This window comes from Taudactylus pleione, unplaced genomic scaffold, assembly GCF_031769625.1.
Source record: "Taudactylus pleione unplaced genomic scaffold, aTauple2 ptg000520l, whole genome shotgun sequence".
In the NCBI taxonomy this organism is placed as follows: domain Eukaryota; kingdom Metazoa; phylum Chordata; class Amphibia; order Anura; family Myobatrachidae; genus Taudactylus; species Taudactylus pleione.
The window spans coordinates 11,022,782-11,045,086 of NW_028284922.1; the positions used below are offsets into that span (position 1 = coordinate 11,022,782).

At 41.3% G+C, this 22,305-nt stretch overlaps 1 protein-coding gene across 1 annotated transcript in view; it reads right to left on the reverse strand.

The window, feature by feature from the left end:
* The window catches only part of LOC148501365 (ADP-ribosyl cyclase/cyclic ADP-ribose hydrolase 2-like), a 100,060-nt gene that overhangs the window by 8,490 nt on the left and 69,265 nt on the right, over positions 1–22,305 (reverse strand). The window contains exons 3-7 of the mRNA XM_088450605.1: positions 16,561–16,690; positions 15,020–15,155; positions 11,139–11,221; positions 9,960–10,036; positions 9,225–9,317 (exon numbers count right to left, since the gene is read on the reverse strand). Of these exons, the coding sequence (XP_088306731.1) occupies positions 9,225–9,317; positions 9,960–10,036; positions 11,139–11,221; positions 15,020–15,155; positions 16,561–16,690 (519 nt within the window). The remainder of the gene's footprint in view (positions 1–9,224; positions 9,318–9,959; positions 10,037–11,138; positions 11,222–15,019; positions 15,156–16,560; positions 16,691–22,305) is intronic.

The window sequence follows — 22,305 nt, forward strand, 5'->3', positions numbered from 1 at the left end:
ATAATTTGAATGTCGACATTTTGACATGTAGATACACAATGTCGACATGGTTCTTACTGGCAAGTCCTAACTTCAATACTAACTTGATATTAACTTAATATATGTCTATCAATGGCATTCTTTGTGTCCAGTAATAATGAAAGTCAAAATATGTTGGGGTTTTTTTGGTTGTGAAAAAAGACATGCGTTATTATATTGCAACTACAGTGGAATAATCAGTAAATAGTATAGACTTATAACATATTTAAAATGCTATTGTTAATTTATTTTACCTTTATCAAAGTGAACATGTATTTCATATTCCTGCAACCTTCTAACATTATGTAAGCAATTCATATCATACCGCACTTATTCTATTGATGTGATAAAAACATATAGATTTTATGGAAGAAACAATAATCCCGCACCAAGATTATTAAGTAAAAAATAGTATTAAGGTGAGGATGCTACATAACATATTAACAATAATTCAGATTTATATTTCATATATGATGGTGCCACCTACTGATTAGAGTGTATAGACCAAAATGTTTTCAAGAACAAAGATAATCAGTTTCAATTAGTGCACTCACATCCTCTCATAACATTTATATATAAAAAACTATTTTTATTAGGTATGCCTTAAAAAGACCAATATCCTTTGGTCTCAATATGTTAAGAGTGCTAAGGTCCCACTCTATATTTATTATATGAAGAAAAATATATTTTTTATTATATAAGAATGATATGTCCTTAAATAAAGTTAACAAGCAAAATATAATCTTAAAATCATAAAGATATAGAGTGATAAAGAAATTAAATTTTATAAGTGAATAAAGAATTATTAAAACCAATGCTGTGTGCTGTCTTTATTTATAAATCTGTGTGTTTTCAAAAGATGTATCTCTTTTTTTGAATTGGAAACATTTACTGCAGAGTTTAAGAGATACAAAAGTGTCTATAGAGACTGTCAGCCAGAGATATAGTTAATTTCAAACCTGGTTGTTATTACAGTCCAGGCTGCATGCTTGTACATTATGCTGTATAAAGAATATATTTTTTAGATTTATAATGTAATGCTGATTTATATTCCTTCTTTATAGATATAATACTGAGGCAAGCAGCAGCAGCTTCACATATGAGCTCTATTTATTGTTTGTACTATTAATTATTCACATGTGTTAACCCTAAACAGAAAGGGGTTAAACCAATTCTGAATTTTTGATAATGTATTAAGTATAAGCATATACAGGTTGTGAAGATAACAACTCTCCATAGCAGCAAATGCTAGGAGCGTTTTATTTGACGTCTGTGTAGTTTGTTCATTTAATACAATAATCCACTTACACTATTCTCAGGGAGAGATGATATATATAGTAAAACTCCTTATCTCTATACATAGAGATCACTATGTTGTATCTGTTAGCTTGGCCTGCAGTGACAGTACTTCAATGGATGTCAGCCGCGTGTTCACTGATAAGTTTGCGTACTTCAGAGCATGACGGATTGTACTCCTAAAGCTGGGTACACACCTACACAATCATGGGGCCGTTCATCCAATATCGAGAGAACGGCCGTTGGATTGTATAGGTGTGTACCCAGTCTCGATGCAGGAGCGTTAGCTGATAAACGACTTTTAACGCTCCTGCAACGGTCAGGATCAGGAGGTCGCATCTTATGTACAGTTTAATATTCGACGGTTTGACCTCCCGATCCCATAGAAGCCTGTACACACTGTGCTATGTCTGCACAGTGTGTACGCGGCTGACAGGGGGTCACACTGGGGACAGACTGCATGGCTGATTGGGACAGTTTTACCCGACCAGCCTGCAATCATAAAAGTGTGTACCCAGCTTTACTATATCTCCTTGCTATTGTTAAACGGCTCCACAGTTTTATCTGCACATGTCCCTGGGGGTTACTGAGTGCTGGTTATCACATCGTTATATACACACAACTCGTGTTAAGCCCTCCCCGTAGTCTCCGTGCTGGTTGTTTCCTAATTACAGCATGTTAGTGTAAAAAGTTCTGCAGGCTTACACTATATTAATGGTTTTGGAGATTTACTCTGTATTACAGATGGTATTTCCACAGAATCATACAACTTTCACACACATTAAATAGACATAAATCAATGCACATATATGTGGACAGCGCACAGCCACATGCCAATGCGCATTTCGCTTAGATAAGCTTTCTCAAGGCATAGGATGATTTATGTCTATTTAAATATGTGTGAAAGTTGTATGACTCTGCGGAAATACCATCCGTAATACAGAGTAAATCTCCAAAACCATTAATATAGAGTAAGCGTGCAGGAGTTTTTACACTGACATGCTGTAATTAGGAAACAACCAGTACGGAGACTACGGGGAGGGCTTAACATGAGTTGTGTGTATATAACGATGTGATAGCCAGCACTCAGTAACCCCCAGGGACATGTGCAGATAAAACTGTGGAGACGTTTAACATTAGCAAGGAGAGATATAGGGCCATATTCAATGTGGGGCGAAAAGTCAGAGGTCGGACTTTTTGCCCTCATTGACATTTTTTGCCGGGATAAAGTATCGGGTGCATACCCGCTTATCCCCTTATTCCATTAGGATCCAGTGAAAACGGACACGGCGGAAAGGTAAGTATCGAAAAGTCCATTCAATTTTCGGGAAATCTTCCTGTCACCCCCCTAAAGATGTCCTGACATGGGGGATCACTATGGGCACCCCCAGTTTGCGCTGCTGAAGGTAGTCGTGGTTTTTAATGCGGCTTTAGAAGAAGGGGTTAAGAAGAGCACTTTGGGTATTTTTTTGGGGGAAAAAATAACTTGTCCCATCAAATTTGGGGTACATGAAAATGGGTGCAAGCTTATTTTTAAGTGCCAAAACTCATTTTTTTAAATTCTAAAATACACCTGCCGCTACCACCTGCATTCTAGAAAACACCTGCCGCATACTTGGGAACCCCCCTGAATTCATTTTGCTACTTTAAAACTTTATTCCCAAATATTTTTTTTATCGCCCCCAATATGCAAGTACATTTTTTGGGGTGTCCAGAGGATTTTTTTTTTCAATTTTTTGACACAGATTACTTTTATGGTACACTCCCAGGGGTGCAGGCTATTTTTTTTAAGCCTGCACCCCTAAACCCCAATTCTGCTCTTTTTTTTGCCATGTATTATATGGTGAAAACTTAGCCCTGTTTTTTAACAAAGACTTTTCGCACCGGTGAAAAGTCTTTGAAATTGAATATGGGGATAATTGAAACAGGCGATAATTACTTTTCGCAGCCTAATTGAATACCCCCCATAGTTAGGAGTACAATCCGTCATGCTCTGAAGTACGAAAACTTATCAGTGAACACGCGGCTGACATCCATTGAAGTACTGTCACTGCAGGCCAAGCTAACAGATACAACATAGTGATCTCTATGTATAGAGATAGGGAGTTTTACAATATATCATCTCTCCCTGAGAATAGTATAAGTGGCTTATTGTATTAAATGAACAAACTACACAAACGTCAAATAAAACGCTCCTAGCATTTGCTGCTATGGAGAGTTGTTATCTTCACAACCTGTATATGCTTATACTTAATACATTATCAAAAATTCAGAATTGGTTTAACCCTTTTCTGTTTAGGGTTAACACATTTGAATAATTAATAGTACAAACAATAAATAGAGCTCATACATGAAGCTGCTGCTGCTTGCCTCAGTATTATATCTATAAAAAAGGAATATAAATCAGCATTGCATTATAAATCTAAAATATACCTCCTTTATACAGCATAATGTACAAGCATGCAGCCTGGACTGTATAATAACAGCCAAGTTTGAATATAACTATATCTCTGGCTGACAGTCTCTATAGACACTTTTGTATCTCTTAAACTCTGCAGTAAATGTTTCTAATTCAAAAAAAGAGATACATCTTTTGAAAACACACAGCGACTAAACTATAATAAATTTATTAATAAAGACAGCACACAGCATTGGTTTTAATAATTCTTCATTCACTTATAAAATGTATTTTCTTTATCACTCTATGGGCTCTATTTATTAACATTATTTTTACTAAAATAAAGTGAAAAAGGGTGTTTTCACACCCTTTTCACATTATTTTAGTATCACCTATAGTTATTACAGGGCATTTGGAGTAGAATTCGTAAAATTCTACTCCAACCCCTAAGTATCACTTATTTTTAGTAAGCAGATCGCATTTCCCATAATTGTAATGGGAAATGTGATCCGACCAAAGTTAATAAAAATAAATAAAAAAAAAATATCGAGGAAACCCCTATGATAATAACGCCACCTGGAGGTGGCGTTATCCAGGGTCTCCCCCGGTTACCGGACTCCTACTCTGCTCCAAAAGGCAGAGTAGAGCCCAGAGCAGGTCCCAGTGATCAGCTGTGTGGTCTAAACAGACCACAAGCTGATACACTGAAAAAAAAAAAATTGTCAAAAAAAATTCACTTACCTGACTCCAGGGACCGGTGGTCGGGGCTCCGGTGATGACTCCCCTCTGGTCAGCTGGTCTCCCATGCTGCACTGTGGCCCGGTCATCAGGTGATCGGGTCCCAGTGCAGTATGGGATGTCAGCTGACCGGAGGACATGGAAGACATCAACGGAGCACCAATGACTGCAGGTAAGTGCTATTAAGGGAGTGGGGGTCTCGGGGGGTTCCGCGATCATGGGGGCGAGGCTTAGTGTCGGGGCGGGGCTTAGCGCCGTGAGGAGTAGCAGCGGTGGCCGGTCGGCGCATGCGCGGGGCACTAGTCACAGTATTTTTTTGCAAAAATATCGTGACTAGAGTGCAGAGGGGATTCGCAGGGACAGAGATTTCTCGCAAGCTCTGTCCCTGCAAGGGATTTGTAGTAAATCCCTGTGATATTGCCTGAATTTGCAATGCAAATTCAGTCGATAATATCACACTACAGTCTGCATTACAAATGCGGATTGTAGTAATAGAGGTTTGAAATTAACTATATCTCTGGCTGACAATCTCTATAGACACTTTTGTAACTCTTAAACTCTGCAGTAAATGTTTCCAATTCAAAAAAAGAGATACATCTTTTGAAAACACACAGATTTATAAATAAAGACAGCACACAGCATTGGTTTTAATAATTCTTTATTCACTTATAAAATTTAATTTCTTTATCACTCTATATCTTTATGATTTTAAGATTATATTTCGCTTGTTAACTTTATTTAAGGACATATAATTCTTATATAATAAAAAATATATTTTTCTTCATATAATAAAAATAGAGTGGAACCTTAGCATTCTTAACATATTGAGAGTTGAGACCAAAGGATATTTTTCTTTTTAAGGCATACCTAATAAAAATAGCTTTTTTATATATAAATGTTATGAGAGGATGTGAGTGCACCAATTGAAACTGATTTTCTTTCTTCTTGAAATGTTTTTGGATAATAGCATATAGAGCTTGATTTAGCAAGGATCGCAATTGCAAAGCTGCACGCAGGCATGTACTGTAGTGTGTAGTGCATGCAGGCAGCTTTGCAATCGCGATCCTTGCAATAATGCAAATGCAGCAGGAGGTGTAGGATACCCCCTGCTATATTTGCGATGCCAGCACTGCGATGGAGGTCGCAGGCTGGGATCACCATTGCCATCGGTTGTCGATGGTCGTGCTTTTGGACAGAGCTGGGCGGCCAGGCCAGCTGAGTAAGCCTCAGCTTACTCAGGCTGGCCGTCTTGCGAGCCCAGCAGATTGTGTACGGCCACGCAGTCTCTGGGCTGGCCACTCCCAGAAAATGGACCAGACACGCCCCGTTTTCAGGAACGCCGGCCTCCCCTGTCACTGCACCGCCCCTTAAATGCCTCTTCCTGTCAACCAGGCAGAGGCATTCAAGGGATTGCGTGCATATTAGCAGGACCCATCCTGCACACTTGCAGAATGGGTCCTGCGCACGTGCATATTCCCGATAATCAGGAATCTGCATTCAGCAGTGCACTTACATGCACTGCTGAATCAGGCCCATAGTCATTGTTTTGAAAAAAATATCTATTGTTATGAGTAATAAGTCTCACTATCAGTGCATAGCAATTTTTCTTTTTTTTTTTGGTGGGGGCGTGGCCAAGTCCTTACTGATCTGACCATGCCCCCAGTACCCATGCCCTGTTCAGCTCTCGACGGCTCTGCACACACTTGATTTTTCACACGATTTGGCTGATTTCGACGAAAAGTGACGACAAATGGTGTAAAATATGGCCAAATCGTGAAGTTCTACTCCTGATCACGATGCCGATGTGCATCCCCACTCATCGTACCTCGCATCTTGAGATCTGCCATGCTGTAGGGCAGATTTGCCAATCTGGGACACGATTTGATTCAAATTGTGAGGAGTTTTTTTACTCACGATGTATCTCACGATTCATCATACTTTGGGAAATTACTGACAGGACCCTGTACACGCCCAATCGCCATCTTGTGCAGCATCGTAGATAGAAGAAGAAGGAAGCACGATAGAGCCTGCACAGTGAAGTCTGGATTACAGCAGTTTGGTGACTATTGGTACTGTATTTAATGCAACCCCACTACCCACCAATGTGTGCCACCCACCTACCCACCAATGTGTGCCAGCCATTTATAAATGCATGACCCAGCCACCGCCCGCCGGAATGAGGCAGGCGGTGGCTGGGCCATGCCTTAACCTCCCACTGTTCACCAATGTGTGCCACCCACTTACCCACCAATGTCATGTGACACCTATAAAATAACCTCACAATAAAAAATCACTGAAAAATTTTATAAATTGATTTAAAAAAATTTAGTTCAACAACAAATATTAAAACATTACAACATCAATACATATATAAAATTTGTTTTTGTTGCTGTGATACACTAGATTATGATGTTTGAATATACCACCATAAACCAATGTATGTCACCAACATAAACAAATATATTGCAACAACAAAAATAAAACATATTACCATACATATAAATTAGGGATGTGCATGCTCGGATAGGTTCGAATTTGCACGCCGAGTTCGGATTTTTCCCTCCAAAAAACTGGACTCAGAAAGAGGCAAAACGTCATCTTGCATGGACAAACATCATCATTCCTGGACTTTTGTCCAGGACTTTTGTCCAGGAATGAAGATATTTGTCCATGCAAGATGATGTTTTGTCCAAAAAACTGCCAATTTGACTTCCAATCTCACGATCAATCATGAAGAGCCTCTTCTCTTGCTTTGGGAAAGTCAAGATTCATTCAGCTCTTCCGATGGATCGTGAGATTGGAAGTCAAATTGGCAGTTTTTTGGACCAAATCATGCTCACGACTGCTGGGGAGCTCCCGTGGAGAGTTCACGGCAAATCATACACATCGGATGATCGTGAGCACATCGCTATGTCTGTGGCCAGCTTTAGAGATGTCTGCTGCTGTAAGATTTTCGACTGCTCTATGAAGATATGAAATCTGACCTGAGCAGTTGCCTTAGAACAGTTAAGTATACATTTACAGCATATGTATGTCTGATCAATACTTGATTTTCCTATTTAGGATATTAAATTATTGGTTAACAGTGTAGACTAATTCTCATTGGTTACTACAACAGCAGGCCTAAAGGTCACTAGAGTACAAATGATAACCTGCTAGCGGATCTATGCCTACTAAGCAAGGGGTGATACTTTTTTATTAAGATAGTGATTAGTAACTACTATTAATATAGTAGTTATTAACTTACTGTACTATTCTAGTGGTATGTAGTACAGGGCAGGTTCAACCATCATGTGGTTCTTATTTTTGAGGAAATATAAAACCCAGCATGTTGGGGCATTGTAGAACTACTAGTGCCAAAGCAGTTATATATTCTAAATATGGGATTACCATAGGTTATTATGGTTATGGTAAATTATAGGACATGGGTCTCATATTAATATGACATATAATAATTTTGAGAATCATGACATTTAATAATGTAGTAAAATGAGATCGTAGAGAATGTTTGCAAACCTACTATAGATTATAACAGTATATCATTAATCTATATCAATGGACCTGGAGTACAGCAGGCCACTATCAGCCAAATACCAACAGGGTCTTAGAACCAGACAGACAGCGCGCAAGAAAAGCACCATCATTGGCCTGGACAGGACAGGCCTCATTGACAACTGCACAGACTGAGAATCATTATGCCTCAGATCTTCATCAATTAAATGTATGATTAATAATACATATCTCTATTTTTCATAGCAATATATTTTAATCTAACATTTAAATTTTTGCACTAGAGTATGCTAAAACTGTAATAATAAAGTTATAGTTAGTTATGTGGGTGTCCCCCTTCATTGCTGCACTTACCAGCAGCAGGATACCTGTGGCATTGAAGGGTTGCTTTTTTGGGAGGGGGGTTGTTTGGGAGACAGTATCATGCTTCAGAAACACATTGGGAACTTATCCCTGGTGTAGTATGATCAAGCCTCCTTTGCTACCCCGATTAGGGAAATAATAAAGGTTGGAGGTATGTTAACATGGCAATCTGCACAGCTGGGAGGGTATTAGTTACCACGGTTATTTCATGTATACTATTCAGCTTAATTATACACAGCAATTAATATGTATTAATAGAAAATAGTGGCTTTTCTTGCTCTCTAAGATAATATAGGGGGTCTAATTAATGGCATGTACACTTTTTCACTACTGGTCCCACGGCATGAGCAGCCATAGTGCTAGTCTTACTTATTGTCTTGTTTAAACTGTTGACTTTTTTTGGTTTCACGCTTACAGTATGTAGTTTAAGAAGCTTATTTACTAATAAGTGTAGATTACCATGATTTTTATCACAGCAGTAAAAAAATCTGTCGTGGCAGCATTGATGAATAAATCTTGCCGAGGTAGTTGATCAATACTGTGCATGGGGAATATTATCTCTGGCAAAACACGATGAACCTTATCACTGGCGGGGGCTACCTCCAGCAATAGTTGTGTGGTATAAAAATTTTAACCTGTTGACCTATTAACACTGTCGACCTTCTGCACTGTCAACCTTTTGTCAGTCGACCTTTTGTACCTGTCAACCTTGCATGTCAACCCATTGACTGTGAACCTTTACATTATCGGTCTTCTAGCCGGATATCGTACCATCACCAAACACAACACTATGTTCTATAGGGCAAAGCTTTTATGCCCTATCATAAAAAGCCCCTATTTTCTGTACACCAAATCCAATCATTATTTTTGTTTATACAGTAAGTATAATATTTTTACTTACACATTAATTCCACCTATTTCATCCATTACCCAGATATTAATGTTGGATACTTTGTCTGTTTGAAAATGCGGAATCTCATAGTCCGCTAAAAAACTAAAAAGAAATAAAGAGATTAAGTTAAAACATATTTGGTTTGCTATGTCAGTTTAGTATTACAAAATCCACAGCCTCTGATACTGGAGTGGAAACATGGAATCACTGGACCCCATAGTAAAATATGAGGAAGGGTCTGGTGACTCCAGCCCCCCCAAACCCCAGAGGCCCCTGCTCTTCTGAACCCATTTGGGGCTTATTTGCTCATGCCACATCTTCCACACATCATCTTCTACACCATATGCACTGTGCATGACTCGTCTCCTGCACATGCTTATCAAAGGAAGGACCTTGGGAGGGTTACTCAGAATTGCCAAGTCCCAATCATCTCCAGCATCTCCAGCTCTAATATGTTGCTAGATCAGAAATGGATAATCTGTAGCCCTCTAGCTATTTCTAAAACTACAAGTCCCAGCATACCTTAGGATAAGAGCTGTCAGAGTTATTCTAACAACAGTATTAGCCAGAAGTGTGGAAAAGTTGAGTGTTACAAAAAAATAAAGTCTATGGCTATTATCATTTTTAACTGATAAGCCAACCCATTTGAATGAGTTGGCATCTAGGAGGCGCCCATGGCGGTAACTCTTACCTTTGTGACATACTTGTTATTAATGTATTTTGGATAAATAAAACTATTCTTACCTGGGTACAGGAAAAGCACCACCTGGCGTGGACCCATTCAGCATAATCTGTATCTCACCAGAGCTGTATTTAGCATACTACAAATGGAAAGAAAGAAAAGTACAACGTTCTTGGGGGTGGATATTAAACTAAAAGACCACTATTATTCACCATTTCATAGACTCATTCAACAACACATTTACACATGCAAATAGGACTACATTGTAATTTGGAAACTATATTTTAAAGTGGACATGTCACACTCTCCTCTTTTGTATTTAATGGCAGTGTAAAAATAGATGGAGAAGATAATCAATTCACTTGGTAACTAAGTACATAACTGGGCATTTCAGTTGTTGTAATGGAATTAGTGAGTTGAGCAGAGAGTCTACTATTGCAAGGAGAACTGCTAACTGTGACTTTCTGATGAGTATTTATGGCTACTTTCAAAGACAGTGAATGCTCCTTATATACATACAGTATGTCCAGGCTCTTTACTGTTTCCTAATGTTGATAAAAGGATGACTGTTTTTTAGAACTAGCATCAGTCATAAGGCAGATTCGGGAGCAGTAAGAATTACTTTAATTTGATGATATTCTGTATAAACATGCTAATACCAAGCAAAGTAAGATGACAAGAAGCTCAGTCTAATTGCCATTTCTATTAGATCCAGGAAATGTTGCATATAATATTATTGTAGAGGAGACTCCTATCTTAAATATTTAAAAGAGTTTAGTTTTTCCTTCCCCAGGCCCAGAGAGGGTGGGGCGGGTACCAGGAACCCAGGCTTTCCTTGTAGTGTGACCAGGTGGGACTGGAGGCCATCTGCCACCAGAGCTAAGCCAGATTCTGCAAGTGTGTGGAGTCTGGAGGGGCCCACAATTACTCTTGGTGGCCACAACTAGCACAAGATCTCGCCAACTACATGTGATCTAACATATTAGGGAATATCTAATAAACGCATTTTGAGTTACTCAGAAGTCAAAAATGACATGTCTGGTGAAACCAGTGTCTTGCAAAGCTATGAAAGCTGGTCTGATCACAAAGAGCTGGGAGATGCCCATGGGCCATCAACTTGTTCCTGATTAACCGCTGAAGCAGTGGTCTTTCCATATTCACTAATTAATACTTTCATGTTTTAAAATGTAAAACAAAGTTTTTCATTTGCTATTTAATAATAATCCCATAGAAGAACTTACAGTAACAGAAGCCATTCTCCAGAAGGACTCCTCGGCATTGTGTTCACACTCTGACGTAATGGGACACGAGTCGTAGTCAATACCTAAACCCATGGAAATAAATACTAAATAAGAGATTAAAATGGATACTGATTGGTTTACCAAAAATGACAATGGTAAAAAGAAAAGTGCACACAAACTACATGTCTACAACACATGTGTGCCCTGGGTAACAGAGTACACATGCAGACTTCCTTGGCTATTGAGCTGTGAGGGCCAAATTGAGTAACCTCAAAGTTGCTAAGGTGGTTGATGGTCTCGCAGAAGATAAACAGCTGCATCTTAGGACACAGCACTCAGGTCTGCGGTGCCAGCAGGAGGAGTCTCTTTACCTTAGACTGCTTCTGGTGCATTAGCATATTAGTTCTTAGGTATTACACAGCCGCTTCCCTGAGGCTGTGCAATACTGTACAATTTTGAATCAGGCCCTTAGTATTGTATTGGTGGGTGCTAAATACTAATAAGCCAATCCTTTGTACTAATTCTGCCATATTTTGATCTGTTTCACATAGGGATTCTATAGTGCTGTTCTTTACAGTTTGTTGTGTATCTCACAGTTGCAGTCAACTAAGCTACATAGGGCTGTATTCAATTAGGTGCGAAAAGCCATTTTCTGTGGAAGAGTATCGCGAGTGACGTCATTTCACCATGCAATAAGTTTCCTCCGTATTCAATACCAGAGACTTTTCGCTGGAGCGGAAACCCAATGCAATGGGACCGGCGGAAAAGTTTTGCCTATGAATAGGTGTAGAAAAAAAGTGCAGTATTGGGGTTTTGGGGTGCAAAGCTGCGGGAACCCCCCTGCTCCCTTGGGACAGTCCCCCAAAGGTAAACTGCGTAAAAAAATAAAAAAAATTCTTTAGATCACCCCAAAAAAGTACTTTCATTTTGAGGGTGAAAAAGTCCAAAGTTGGGGGACAAACTTAAAAACTAGCAAATTATACTCCAGGGGGGTCCCCAAGTATGCCCCAGGTGTTTTTAAGTTTGCAGGTGCTTGCGGCAAGGTGGATTTTTAAAACTTCACTTTAGCAACTTAAAAATATGCTAGCACCCATTTTCAGGTACCCAAAATTTGCGGGGACTACTTATATTCACCAAAAAAACCTGCAAAATGCTATTCTTCACCACTTATGCAAAGACACTAAATGGCAGCTATTGAGAGCATTTAAGTACCCCAAATACCTTCATCATGGCTATTCGGGGTATCTAGAGTGATCCCCAATGTCAGTGCATCTTGTGGGGGGTGTCAGGCTGATTTCCCCAAATCTGACAGGACTTTCACTGGTTTCGAATTCGCCAGGTTCCGTTTTCGTTGATTTGGAATTGAATACGGGGATAAGCGGGGACGAGTGCAATACTTTTCCGCATGCAAAACCAGCGATGTCGGCGAAAAGTCCGGCATGCAAAAAGTAAAAAGACTTTTCGCATCTAATTGAATATGCCCCATAATCTTCGTTGAGGACAAGATCTTCCTTTATTATGCTGTGTGTGTATACACTGTGACAACAGATGGGTCAGCAGACCAATTCGCCATCAGAGTGACCGATTGGCAAGTTGTACACACTTACCAATTGGCCGCCTGATATGTCAGGGCTGACAAACACAACTGAGCGGGCATTTAAATTTGCCCAACCAGTTAAGATGTCATTGTCGGTAGTCCATGCAGCAAGTGTATGGGCAGGAGGCAGGATGCACTGATATATCTTTCAGATATATCGGCATCGGCTGCGCTGCAGGGCCGACTTGATATGACTTTGAACGACGTAGTTCACAAACTTATTGGGTGTACACTCCCACAATACACTTGCGATATATCGTTTGTCGATCAAAACGAACAATATATCAATTGTGAACTCAGCTTTAGAGTTTTGACTAATTTACTTCCAGTTACTTTAAGAGATGGTTCACAAATGTGTCTAGTGGCTTTTCCCTTTTTATCTTGTGTGTGTGATTTATTAGCATTCCACAATGAGTAGAAATTATATAAATATCCTTGAAATCCTCACACCTGTGACACAAATAACAGATTCCCAGATATCTACAGTAAAAATACTGAAGGTCAAATAGAGCTTACAACAACCTGCGTTTTCAGATAAAAAAAATATACTGTACAGTAAGTGGGACATATATCCCTTAATATCCTAATCTCTATACAAAAAGTAAGACACAGGTAAAACACAATTTTCTCCAGGTAAGATACATTTATACAAGATACTGGTAATAAATGCACAGCAATTTTAAACAACTTTTTCCTACCTTTTTTATGCAAACTTTACTATTATGTTGCTTATTTTAATACATTATTTTGTGAGACTCAATAATATTTTAACATATACTAATAAAAGGTAAATATTAACCAGAACACATTCATATTCAGCAGTTCATTCCCCAATAAGTACCTTCCATTTTGTCTTTAGTATTTGTTGTGTTACAATAGGGTTGGGTATGAAATTCCGGCAGTCGGGATTCCTGCTGTTAAAATGGCGACAGCGGCATCCCGATGCTCGGTATCCTGAAAGGGGTCGGGTAAGTATACTAACCCTCCCCCCTTCTCCCCCAACCCTCCCTTCTTGCCCCATAACCCTCCAGACACCACACCCTAACTCTCCCCGTTAGTGCCTAAACCTAACCCTCCCCCCCTGGTGCCTAAATCTAACCGTCCCCCCTTAGTGCCTAACCCTACCCCCCCAGTGGTGCCTAACCCTACCCCCCCAGTGGTGCCTAACCCTAATCTCCACCCCCAAAGCCTAACCCTAACCCCCCGTGGTGCCTGAAAATAATTTCCCCCCACGGCTAACAGCTAAGACACCCCGATGAGGCTGTCGAGATTCCAGCGTCAGGATATAGACTGTCATCAGGATTTCAAAGCCTATCTTTAGTCCCGGGTCGGGCTTCCGACGGACGGCACCCCGTCTGCCGGCATGCTTTCTACATCCCGTTACGGCCGGCATCCCGTCCGCCGGCATACTACAGTAACTACATCCCGTTACAATAGGTTGAGGAAAACAATAGCAACACCAAAGAATGAGGGGCAGACACATACAGTATGCTAAAATAATCTACAAACCAGGGGTTGATCTGGTACTAAATATAGTATCTCCTAGTGCAACTGATGGGCAATATATTGTGTTATATTTATATTATACAATGATTGGTACAGCTGTGTGGAATAATGAGCACTGATGACCAACGTAGCTCTGTGCTTGGAGTTACAATAGACATCACAATTAAATATTAATATTTTTAGGGCTGTAGAATGCACTGTGCTGCAATTTAAACATGTGTGGACATTGGGTATAAAAATAAAATTCTATAACTATTTTTATATAGTCACTTTGGAAGGTTCGGTATGAAATGCAGACAGCTGGGAAGCCGTCTGACTAAATACTGACGCCGCAAGCCTGAACGCTGAAGATCCCGACTGGGGCTGGTAAGTACCCTAACCCTCCCCTCTCCCCCCCTCCCTTAGTGGTGCCTTACCCTAACCTCCCACCGGTGGTGCCTAACTCTAAGCCCCCCTGCTCGCACCCTAAACCTAACCCTCCTGGGGTGGTGCCTAACCCTAAGCCCCCCCGGTAGTGCCTAAACCTAACCCCCCCCACCCAGTTAAGCGCTAAGAGTGCCCGGCTTACCTTCGTTCGGGAAGCCGTCTGTCTAAATTCCGTCGTCGGGATCTAGATGGGCATTGGGATTTAGACGCCTGTCTTTAGTCCCGCGTTGGGATTTAGTCAGACGGCTTCCCAGCCATCTGCATTTTGACCGTATCCCCTTTGGAAGATAGAGTGTTATTTAAAGGTAATTTTCATATATTTACTACACATCCTAACACAGTGTTATCTAACCTGGATCAGTGGTGGATCCACAGAAGTACAAATTATCTGCCAGCCATCCCATTAAGGTGTCACCCAGAGGCATGTACCGGTTTGTTCTATCTGAGTATCTGTGAACCAGTTGTTTGTTATTTTCCCAGAAAAGAGACTGCAATAGACATGAGAGAGAAATGAAGATTATAGTCTTTTTTTTCTGCATGGACCTGTATACAGGACACATTGGGCCTGATTCAGAGATGGACACACTACCGGTATCGGACGTAGTGTAGAGTTATTTCTTTGCTACAGCTCATACGTTTAAGCCGCACCGCGCGTGTGTCCCGATTGTATTTGTACAGATTTGCAGTTGCGATTTCAGACACCCACGCAGAGAAGTGTATTGAAAATATAGTAGGCGTTCCTGGATGGTGACCTGGAGGTGTATTAGCACATGCACAGAAAGCTCAGCAGCTCACATAGGAAGCCATAATAGGACAGAGAAACTACACTTCCATAGCTGCGACCGATGGGGCATCTAATCGGTATTACAGCGTGTATGGATGCTGAAAGTGGGTGTCTCAGTCCTTGCACATCCGGACGCACAGATGTACACAAGGGAAGGACTTAGTAGTGGCCAGAGCTGTAACTAGGGTTGTGCGAGTAGTGCTGTCGCCCATGGTGCAGGGCACTGGAAGAAACACCATCACTGCCCCATGGCACTAGCATTTAACTTGCAGGGTGTCTAATATGGAACCCAACCCTGCAGCCAGTAGTGCCACTTAGAGCTTCCAAGGGATGCTCTGGCACACACCCTGTGTCCTAAGGACGCGCTGCTGGCAGTGCTTTACTTCCTAGTGCCAGCGGCCCTGCCCCAGGATTTCTAGAGGGGGTTTTTCAAATGCCTGATTTTAGAGTGAGTGTGGCCAGTCCATGAAGAGGGCATAATTAGCACTTATCCAGCTTTAATATGCGTCATACAAAGTATATTGTGTGTCATAATTCCAGCATATAGAGGACCAGGATTCACAGTAAACCATTAGATTTGGCAGTAGGGCTCATCCTGCCTGAGCTGAATGTTTTTATTTTAGATGTGGGCTCCATTCCAGGGAATGGGAGCAAGTCCGGGAGTCTGGGGGAGCAGCAGAATAACCTAGCACTGCCCTGGGCATATATGTACTTAATGGGCTCTATAGCAGCACATCCCTAACAGTGCATGTTTTCCAGATCTCCTAGTTGGTGCACAGATTATTTATTACTGACTGATACATGTTAAAAGATCTACAGGTGGTGCTAATTATTTAATTTGTGATACTTTGAAGAACATGCAGCACTAGTAAAATTCTATTGCATTATTATTTCTATTGTGGTCATGGTGTGGGCTGGGGAGGGGAGTTTCCAGGCAGATGGAGGCAGCCAAAAGGTTAGCAACTATGGAAATTCCAGGCAAGCTAGCCAGGTACTTTCCCCAGCTACTCTTTATTCGTCCCTTCTGATAATACACTTTTCACATATACCTACAAAGTACACCATGCACATATGTTTGTGCCTTTTGCTTCATAAATTCTATACAGAACCTTATTTGCAGGGATGTCATGCAGCGTCAAGTTGGCATATAACTCATAATGAGACGGGAGCACAGAACATGGATCCTTGCTGACAAATGCACTTTTAAAGGCAATCCATATAGCAGAGCAGTTCTTCTTACTGTACAATACATAAATAAAAGTGAGAGTAAAATGGTGTCATCACTTACACTCTATAGATGGCTTGAATCTTTGTTAATAGAAAAGGACCCCAGACTGCACACCCTGAGTATATATAATGGGAGGTGCTACTTGTTGAGACTATTATTGCAGACACATAAAAGACAAATTACAAGTGCACAACTCCAAATTATTAATTATATATAGTCTCAACCAGTAGAGTTGATGCCCTGGGGTAGCACAGCTGGGCTGATTTGGGGGTGTGATGCGCTCTGGATTTGAACCTTAATATGTTAGGGACCTACCCTAAGAGGTTACCGTGAAGTAGTGGGTAGGCCCATATACTTGGTCATGATTATGCAAAAAGCTCTATTTATTGCTAAATTGTATTGCAAAATGTATTACATATAATTAGTAATTTGGAGTTGTGCACTTGTAATTTGTCTTTTTTGAATCTTTGTTAAAGCAGACATCTCTTGGAAAAAAAAGATAGCAACAGTACCATAGCAACCATAGTCGCATTACACAGAGAGGCTTTGGAGTGCCCATTTGAGCTTTGCCTTGTCTGTCTGTCTAAAACTATGACATCCTTCAAGTTCACTCCCTCTGTTATTACATGCTGTCAGTCTGAGAGCCATACATCTTTTACATCCAGAAAGGATATACTGATATACAGGATATGGGCAACATCTCCACTTCAAAAAAAAACCCCACTTTACTAAATATGGAGTCTATTTACTAAGCCTTGGATGGAGATAATTTGAACAGAGATAAAGTATCAACCAACATGCTCCTAACTGTCATTTTTCAAACAAAGGGCCGTATTCAATTAGTTTTGTGTCCACAATAAAGTTTCGTCTGCCCGACTTTCCGCCTACATCATGCGTTTTGGATGCGGAAACTTATCTTGCGCGCCCCCGCTATTCGCCCTATACAATTCCAAACCACACGAAAACGGCAAGCCGCGAAGTCGGAACAGGCGGAAGGTGCTGTCAGAAATTGGGAAATCAGAATGAACCCCACAAAAAGATGCGCTAACATAGGGGGATCGATGTAGATGTGCCCAAATAGCCCTAATAAAGCTCTTTGGGGTACCTAAGTAGTTTCAATAGCTTCTTATTAGCGTCTCAAATTTGGGGTACCTGAACATGGGTACTGGCATCTTTTAATGTCTCTAAAGTGAAGTTAAAATAAAAGTGAAATTCCTCCGTCATACAAGCACCTGCAATCCCAAAAACACTTGGCCCCTTCTTAGAACACCCCCAGAAGCTTAGTTTTTTAATTGTGTTTGTGCTTTTTCGCCCCCAAAATAAAAGTACTTTTTTGGGGTGTTCTTAAGTTTTATCCAGGAATTTGTTGGCGCAGTTGTCCTTGGCGGGGGCTGTCCCAAGAGTTCTGAGTGCTTTCCCCACCTTTGCAACCCAAAATAAAAAAATTTCACTTCTTTTCTCCTGCTATTCAGAGGCAAATTTTTTTTGTCTGTTACATTGTATTGACTTTCCGCGTACGCAAAACCCAGCTGGAAATGAATACGGAGATAAGTTTCCGCCACACGAAAAGCCCCGATCCGCGATACTTTTCCGCGGATCTCAGCTTTTCGCACCTAATTTAATACGGCCCTTAGTCTGTAAAGTGACAGTTAGGAGCTTATTGGTTATATACCAGGCAGGGCAATAGAAGCACACACAAATGCTGCATTGTCCAACTGAAATCAAGCCCGTAGTGTTTTTCTCTCTATCATAAACAGACTCATTAGTGAGGTGAGCAACTGTTCTAAGGAAACCAGCAGGCTTAGGCCCTCATTCAGAGCCGCACGTTAACAACAGTACGCTCGTTGCGTTCCGATGTTGACTAACCGCGCATGCGTCGGTGTTACACCGCGCATGTGCGTACGGCAGATTGCGAGCTTTTTTTCTCTCGTTCCTAAAATAGCGTACAGGAAGTGACATGTCAAATGTGATTGACAGAACAGGGCGTTTTTGGGTGTTGACGGGGGTGGAGATGAAAAAACGCAGGCGTGGCGAGGCGTTTTTGGGGCGTACATACATTAGCAGATGCGAACGTCAAATGTGTTCGGACCGTCTCATACGTCACTGGAACATCCGCTTTCCCTTCAAAATGCTCGCACAGCTTAGGGTCAGGATTACTCGACCACATTGGCGATGGCCTTCTCCTCCGTCCCGGGACTCCACGATGGTGCAGCGATTAATCGTGGCTGGTCAGTAAAGTAATTAGTGTTGGATTGAAATCCGGCTTGGTATGTGTTTGGAAAGCAGTTTATTGGGATAGCACAAAAGCGTACGCAGGTGGAAATCAGAGCTGCTAATGTCATGATTACATAATCAATTAGCGTACATTTTTGGGCTTTTATTTTGGCCACAATTTGGTGGTTATGGCCTATTGTAACAATAATGTCATCATCTTTTAATTAGCTCCCCTTTTTTTTTGTTTACTGTGGAATTTGCATCGCTATGTGTTTTTTTAAACGTTCCTTAAAGAGGCCTTTTTTTTAAAAAAAGAGGGTCAGTTTTTGCGTTTAAGGCCAGGATTAAATGTAACCCATTTGTACAATAATGTCACAATACAATGTCAGTGTTTTGTTTTTAATTTATTGTTTACACACAAACAAATTGGCATAATATTGTATTGCCTTTTTTTGTGGCCAAGATATTTGATCAAAAAAAAAACAAAACATAACTACTAACATAAGCGTAAATACAAAATTTAAAAACATTTCACAAGAAAGGAGAGGGAAGTTTTGACCAGAAAGGAATATGAGCCAAGCACAGAAGGAAAGTGGGAAAAGTCGCCATTGCTGTCACCGTTTTCTCGCCCGTTTGGCTGGGTGAGGGTGGGCGCCAGACCGGGTCCGGGATGCCATCGGGCTGGCCTGTCCAGAGGCAGATGTTGTGGCCTCTGGACTAGGCACAGGGCTAGGCACATTTGGAGGATTGCCTGATGTTGTGCCAGAGGTAGAGGATCTGGATGTTCCGGCAGGAAGGGAGGTCGGCTCCACCATGTGCTGGCGAACGAGCTGCTCCAGGGCATCGGCGATGCGGATGTTGGCCCTGGTATTTTCCGCCAGGGCCTGAGCAATGGTCACGTTGGCCGCAGCATTTTGCTCCAGGGCCTCAGCCACCCGTATCAGACTGGCGTCCATCCTCTGCAGAATCTCCGTATGGCAATCCGATTTAAAATTGAGTTCTGTGAGGAGGCCCACTGCCTGCGAGGGGGCACGCCCTGGACTGGCTTCTGCAGGGTCCTCAGCCGGATGTACTGGTTCCTCCCCTGCAGAGTCAGCAGAAATTCTGCGGCCAAGGCTCCCCTCTGGAGCAGACTCATCCGCCTCTGTCTCTGTTAGGAAATTGGAGAAAAGACTCACATTAGAATCTACATATTGGCACAATAGCATTTCAGAGTTGGTGACATCACAAGACTTACCTTGCCCAACATGAGGAGCCGCAAAGTCTGGCATGTCCGTATCCATGTTGGACACGCCAAACACCTCCACAGCCTGCACACACCCCTGTGCCATCTCTTCTAAGTCTGTCAACTCCAATGACACAGGGGTGGGACCCCCACCTGTCCCCCTTGCATGCCTAGCCCTGTCGGCAAGTTTTTGTTTTAGACGATATTTGAAGTCTGCCCATCTGTGGAATGAATTTGGAACCATTATCCTTTTTTTTACAATGGGGTTTGTTTATAGGATGGGAAAGTGTTTACTTACCGCCGTTTGACATCCCGGGCTAGACGGACATAATCACCCACCCTATTGACAGCAACGGCGACCTCCTCCCACATTCTCCACTTCTGGCTTTGGCTCATATTCCTGGCTGCCTGGGGCAGGATGTCAACGCACTTCTGGATCAAAACCTCCATCTCCTTGCTTGTGAAATGTGGCTGCCTTTTTTTTTTTGCAGCTTTGGCGGGTTGACTGGGGCCAGCAGTCTCTTCCATGTCATCCTCCTCACCTATTTGGGTAAATATGCAGATTTAGCCACTTCACAACTTGCACAATATTATGTTTTAAAATACTCATTGACACAAAATGCATGAAGGCCTTACCGCCGCAATTTTGACCATTGTTTCCCTGGTTTGAAGCCATGTCTCTGCTTCCAGCATGAAATCATCCAGATATTCTATGTGATTTCGTGACGTATTTATACATGCGTCGTTAGTTTGCGGCCGCATCATTGATTGTGCGTCCCTATGATTCATCCTTAATTTGTGCGGGAAAATAAACACTATTTATGGCTTGGTGTGTGTGGATTCGAGGTGGGGTTGTTGGAGTGTTGTTGGTTAAGTGGTTTGGATTTGGTTGGTTGGTTGCGTTTGGAGGATTTTGGAGAGTTGTTTTTTTGTTTATTTTTGCTACATTTCTTTGGTTTTTCCGTTCGCATTTTTTTCATTTTATCAACATCCTTTCCTGATTTGGTAAGTTTTGTGCATTCAAATTTGTGGCCAATTGGTGTATTCTTCTGTTTTGTGGTTAGTTAATTTGTTTAACACTCATTTCATCTTTTTTAGTTTTTTTTTGTTTTCGGACCCAAAGAAGTTTTTTGACGACATCTTATATATTCGAGTTGGGTAAGTCCATTTTTTGTCTTGCATTTGCGAATGAATTACTGCATTTTTGACTGTTGGTGGAGTGACTTGCATTTGCGAATAATTTACCGCATTTTTGACTGTTGGTGTAGTGACTTGCATTTGCGAATAATTTACCGCATTTTTGACTGTTGGTGTAGTGACTTGCATTTGCGAATAATTTACCGCATTTTTGACTGTTGGTGTAGTGACTTGCATTTGCGAATAATTTACCGCATTTTTGACGGCTTATTCATCATATAATCCAGTTTTGCTTTTCCCTTTTCCATTTTTTGGGTCCATTTGAACCCTATTTGACGTACGGTGTGCAATGTAGTTTTCATCGATGGCCAAATGTGTTTTTCCGCTATTTTCTGTGTTGGCTTGCAACAATTTTTAAACAAAAAAAACACCCTCTAAATTTTTGAAGTCTCATTGTTGCCTTTTTTACAGTTTATACGTATCATGACAATACCCCGGCATGTAAGCAGCTATGGATGGTATCAGAAAGCTAAGTTGTTTTTTCTTACTTTTGGGGTGGGTCAAAAGCCTTACATTGTAAACTTTGAATTTCAGGTAGATCTGGGGCGAATTGTTCTGGCCCTGCTCCCGGAAGACGACCAACCTCAAACTCGTCCCAGGCGTAGGCATCGTAGGCATGCAAGGCCCCAGATATTTCGAACACGTGTCACCCTTTTTGGAATGCCCGATGATGAGGTTTTAAGACGCTACCGTCTACCTCCCAAAATCATCATAGACACTCTCTCATTAATAGAAAGTGATCTTGAGCGGCAAATTGACAGTCCAACAGCAATACCACCACTGACGCAATTTATGGCGGTGTTACATTTCTGTGCCTCAGGATCGTTTCAAACAACGGTGGGAATAGTGGCGGGCATCTCCCAATCCTCCTTTTCCCGGATCCTGAGGGCAGTGATGGAGGCACTTTTCAAGCACCTCCATCATTTTATTAAAATGCCTTTGGATATGGGTGCCCTTAGTGTGGCCAAGGCCAATTTTTACCAAATAGCT